Here is a 5954-nt window from a genome sequence, read left to right as displayed (position 1 = left end):
TATGGAGGAAAAGTAAGTAACAGTATTATTGTAACATATATGTTTTATTTTTTTGTAATTGTTTTCGTCAGTACGTCTTGATTATAGTTAATGTTTAATTTAATGTGCGTGTGCGGTGGCTGCTTGGCTAATGAAAATATTGTGGTCTATCTGTGAGTTTTCTGTACAAATCACTGTGTACAAGGTCGTCTTTTATAGCAACACCACGTGCGCGTAGGAGTAGTGAACTGTAAGCTTCACAGTTTTGTGGAAGAGGTTAACATGTGAAAAGAAGTTTTGGAGCGATTCAATATCCAGAAGTATGGTTGAACAGTACTTTTTAAAGACCGCACTTTCAGTGTCACTCATATTTATGTTTGAAACATTAGGAGCCATCTTTAAAGGAATAGAAACTTTATTTTTTTCTTTATTAAACATCAGAGGTCTCTGTGGATGCTGAGAAGTATATCCATGTGGAACAAATATATTTCACATTCTCTGTTAAATTATTCAAAATCCGAACGCACGTTTAAACCATAGTATGCAGCCTCGCAAGACTTTTCTGGATTAGTTTTTGTTTGTTTGTAATTAAGCACAAAGTTACACAATGGGCTATCTGTGCTCTGCCCATCACGGGTATCGAAACCCTGATTCTAGCGTTGTAAGTCCGCAGACATACCACTGTGCCACTGGGGGGCTTCTGGATTAGTTACATCTCAAACCTATAGTGTGCAAAGATAGCTGTGGCCAGCATTATGTCTACTTAACAATGGTGTTTCATGAATAAATGGCACCACTAATTTCAAAATGTGAAATTACAGACCATTAGTTTACATAGGTATATATAGATTAAATATATTGTTTGATTTTTCTTAAACAGGACTTAGATCGACTCACTATACTGAAAATAATGTCTTTTCCTTGGAGAACATGCTCTATCTGCTTGTTCACGATAGTCTTGCGATGTTTCCATTTAATCAGGCTTCGTCAGAAGTTCGGATAACACTCGTCTTGCTGACTAATAGTTCAGACCTAGGACTTACAAGCACATGTTTAAGTAGATCAAAGGCATAGCAAGCTATATGGTTGAATGGAATTGCTTTGTTTCCGGTATCTTTGGTCATCTTTCTCATGAAAATGGCCGCGGATTTCGAGGTTTGGCTGGAAGGTTATGAACTTATGAATCTTCGTTAACTTCAAATCGTTGTTTTTCAGTCTTGCTAATAGTACCAGAAAATATGGCCAACTTCATTTCAATGGCTTTTTGGTGATATATATATATATAGTAATTATAGCCATCAATTTGAGAATGAAGGAATTGACCCTCACTGGCTTTTAGTATGGTTTTGGAGCCCACTGTTTCTCTAATTGCTCTATTGTGCGAGTTTTTCCGCTTTCACAACGAAGACTCCCTTTTTTCGAAATGTTGTATTACTTGCCTCTATAACGTTTACCAATCTTGCTGTACGAATATTTCTTGTCGGAACAGCCACCCATGAAATTGTTGGGGTATTTACAACTTGGATTATTATTTTTCAATGCCATTTCATTCCAATTCCAATATGGAAACTGGTGTGCCAGCAGAGGGTTGCACCCTCTCTTCGGCGGTTAGAAGTATCCAAATGTTCGAAACTGTAGAAGTATGGATGTACAGGTGCAAAACAAGTTACATTAACTCTGTATTTATATGCGGGATAGAGGCATACCCATTACGTCACCGTAGTTCTATAATCACCCACAAGGAAACAGTTCTATAATCTGTAAAATACTTTCTGTATACGTGTAAAAATAGTTATTTGGATAAATAATTTTACTATCATCTTTTTACGTAGTGAGCCGATAGAATTCAAACGCTTAAAAAGATATAATCTGAATTAAAACTTATATTTTATTAAACATTACAAAATAAACAAAGTTTTTTTTTTCGGATATTTGCGCAAAGATACTCACGAGATATGTGAGCTAGCCGTCCTTAATTTTGCGATTTTAAACTAGAGGGAAAGCAGCTAGTCAACAACATTCACCGCCAACACTTGGAATACTCCTTTTTGACCGAATAGTTGAATCTGACCGTTACCCTTATAACACACTCATGGCCAAAAAAGTGTAAAGCGCGATTATTATTTGTAACAATCGGGCGCGAACTCTGGACGACAGATCTACAATAGGCACTCTAACTGCTGAGCCATATACGGCACAAATAAACAGGGACTTATTAATTAAGAAATATGTATATGCTTCATTATAAACCTCCAATAACAAAAGGAGTTTCATTTTTAATTACTGACTGCAAACTCGCATCCGCATGCCCTCCCGTAGCGGAACAGCAAGTGTGAGGGAGTATAACAACCAAAATAAGGTTTCGATACCCGTGGAGGGCACATCACAGATAACTCATTTTGTAGTTTTTGTGCTAGATATGAAAAACAAAAACACAAAACGCATGCGCGTGTTAATAGCACAAACTAGTCAAACGTAAAATTGTCATGATTATTATAGTAATATACTGTATTGTTCTGAAGATTTAACGAATTGGGTACAAACTGAGAATCTAGGACACTTCTTCCGACTCGTATTTTTTATGACTAAATAAAAACAGGAACGTGTATCGGACCTTGAACGCTTCTATATACATGTATATATGTGTGTGTGTGTGTGTGCATGTATTAACCAATAGGAAAACTGAAAGATATGAGCGTGAAGAAAATGTCATGGTTAAACTCAAACCTTGCGTTTATTTTCTAAACAAAGACATCGGGTCTGTCTAATAGTGTTTGAGTCATGTTGCTATACAGTTTAATGTGAGTGAAAACAACTGGAAGTATAAGGAGTTCCGTACAGTTATCTGCATTACGATTTTTTCATCTCTCAACATATCCCATTTGTTAGTTTTTTGTTGTCGTTTCTTAACCAGGTTTTCATTTCTTTGTAGGTAAATTTATCTCTTAACTTATGTTTCAGCATAAAACTCATTCTAGATATAATGTGAGTGGAAATCCTCGTGCTCACATACTATTTTTTACTACCTATTCTTCAGAATCAGAACATAAAAGCCTTTGTTTACAATGTTTCCCATGGCTGTATTATCATAACAATTAAGCTTTATCTACTCCTTACATCTTCGCTAGAGTGTCGAAAGGTAGAACGAGTTTCTAGCCCCTACAATGAAACCTGACCCAAACGGATATACAGTCCAGTGAGTGTAGTGCAGTATTAAATGCAACGGAGATTTTTTTTTTTGTATGTAATGACTAGTGCACACTAATATAAAAACATCACATTAGGTCCTTTTCTCTATATTATAAAGTTACGTCAAGACAATTTTCAAAGCATTAGTTGTGCTTGAGATTCACTTAAATGCGTTGTGAAACTGATGCTTGAAAAAATACGCAAATATGCCAAAAATGGATAACAGTGACATTATAAGAATACAGTTTTAATTAGAATAATGTCATGAAAGATAAGTATAGGGTACTTTAAAAATACTTTACACTTGAAATATGCATAATCGGAAATACATTTAGGACATTGCTATAAGATTGGAAATTGGTCACCATAAGGAAAAACCAGGACAACTAGATATATCATTCTTCAGCTCTTGCCATCATGTTTATAATATCTAAAGCTACCCGCACACATAGTTTACGTTACGAAACAAAAAAGCTATGATCTTAATCTATGATGAAAAAAAAAAGGGTACCAACATTTGGTGTTAATTGTTCTGGTTCAGTTCGACAACATAGAGCGCATAAATGAACAATAATAAAAACTACCAGTGAATTAAAGTTTGAGATTTAGTATGAATGAAAAAAAGCACTTCCGGTAAATTCAAGTTTAATTATTAGGAAGGAAAAAAATACTTCTGGTAAATTCAAGCTTGTTCTTTAAAAATTTGATGTCCATCTAACATATGTGAAGGAGGGAAAAGTCGATAGTTAATTCAACTTAGAACTGGAAAAACCTAAGCTGGGTATGTATATATATCATATGTAACACAAGCAATTAATATAAGAAGGACATTACTATAAGAAGGGTACCAAGGACATTTAGATAAAGATCTCCAAGAAAGCACAGTGATGAAATTGTTTGCTATAACCTTCAACGACGTTTTAATCAAAACATTAATTTTTTAAAAGATAAAAATCACTTCCTAACTCTGACTTTTCGTGGTAATAAGCGTATAAGATGATTAACTTTTGAACTGAAATTGGAAACGCAGAATAATAAAAACCTAATTTGAAGTGTTTTTGTTCCCCCTTTTTTCGTAATCAAGTCGCAAATATATAAAAATAATCAGACGATGAAGTACGATTAGTATTTATTATACTACATTTATTATATTAGTATTTATTATATTAGTATTTATTATACTATATTTATTATATTAGTATTTATACTACGTTAACTTTCGACAGTACATATATCGTCTAAGTATAACACTGATATTTTGATCACACACACACACATATATATATGTATACATACACATAGAATGGTAACTGGGACTAAAATCCACCTCCCTCCAAAAAAACAAGAAGTAAATACAGTGAAATAAAACTAAGGACATCAACTAATTACTCTGTTAAAATTTTGCTTCGGTTACATAAATATTAAATATACATGTAGATATATATCCTGAAAGACCTAATTAAAATGACCAAACCTTGAACACGTAGTCGTGAGATGAAGTGCCCGACATGATAGAAGAGATACAAAAAAGGGGAAAAAGTTTTCTGGAAGACTGTTCTAGAAGCAGCTGCTCAGTCCAAAACCACTATTTGTTTGCAAGTTTCGGATATATACTTCAGTGGGCGCTACGAGCGCATGGGTAGACGTATGTATGTATGTATGCACGAGACAGGAGACAAATATTTTATATGTCGTGTTCCTTGCTTCTGTACATTGTCACTAAGTCAGTTCTGATGTTCAGCCCGTGGAATATAAAAGTAAACGTCATCAAGTTTCGGGTTTGGATAGGCTAGGAAATTTAGACTACTTTTTATATTTATAAGTTGAGGCCATTCTGTTGTAGACCAAAGTGACGCCATCAATAGTCAAATAGACTAAAATTCTTGTTATGTACATGCATAACAGTTTAATAAGATAATACAAATATTTTCAAATCAATAGGTACACATGTCATTTTGAAGAAATTAAAAAACAACTTTATATCAAGGCCTTGATACGTTAATTTAACATAGTATTGTTTACAGAAATTTACGTCAGATGTCAGGGCATCATAAGCAGGAAAAAAGGCATTTTACCAACTGTATATTCCAAATGTTAAGTTCTTGTTAAATAAAATATTGTGAAAAACTTTCTATCTTAAAATGCTAAAACTATTGTGCACTGATTATAAAAGAGGTTTCTTGTAAGACATGCCAAAATCATTTTACCATATATTCTGTCATTAAAATGTTTCTTTAAATTAGCAGAAAGTTATTATTTTGAATAATTACAGATAGCAAAAAGAGAGTCGGCTGTTTCAAAAGAAGGCGGAAACATCAGAAATGCACCATTTCACGCGAAATAATTTATGGTTTGCCAAAATTAATGTTGTACGTGGCCACACCCACAATGGGAGTGGTGTAGTGCACAGGCATACTATGTATTTCCTATCCTCTTAATTGATATATGTCATTTCTCAAAATAGCTGGGCATAGTGAATATTTTGGTCTTCATATGCAAAGCCAGTCAATGGATATACTAAGTTTCTCTCTCTCCCCAGTTGCTCACGGAACTGGGTCAGTTTTTGAGAGTAACAGCTTTGATATCAATGTAGGTACATTGCCAGACAAGAGATAGAAAACAAATAAATATACAAAGAGATCAGTGGTGGGATTCAAATATTTTAACAACAGGTTCCCTCACTAGCAGCATGTAAAAATATTAGATAAAAAAAAAAAAAAAAAGGAGGGGCCAAAAAGCCCCCCCCCCATCACTGAGAAAATAAAAATAGGCCGTCACGGATAGTG

The 5954-nt window shown here is 34.1% G+C and overlaps 1 protein-coding gene across 2 annotated transcripts in view; it reads right to left on the bottom strand.

Moving 5' to 3' along the window:
- The window catches only part of LOC106461742 (calpain-A-like), an 80853-nt gene that overhangs the window by 54483 nt on the left and 20416 nt on the right, over positions 1-5954 (bottom strand). Inside the window, exon 1 of one of the 2 annotated variants that reach the window (XM_022388775.1) lies at positions 4643-4783. The exons of the other annotated variant lie outside the window; for it this stretch is intronic. Coding sequence (XP_022244483.1) covers positions 4643-4678 — 36 coding nt within the window. The 5' untranslated portion in view covers positions 4679-4783. Of the gene's footprint in view, positions 1-4642; positions 4784-5954 lie in introns of those variants that run through there. 2 annotated transcript variants of the gene reach the window in all.

Source organism: Limulus polyphemus, unplaced genomic scaffold (genome assembly GCF_000517525.1).
Source record: "Limulus polyphemus unplaced genomic scaffold, Limulus_polyphemus-2.1.2 Scaffold1022, whole genome shotgun sequence".
Lineage (NCBI taxonomy): Eukaryota > Metazoa > Arthropoda > Merostomata > Xiphosura > Limulidae > Limulus > Limulus polyphemus.
The sequence above is the reverse complement of the archived record's forward strand: the minus strand, read 5'-3'. Positions and strand labels throughout refer to the sequence as shown.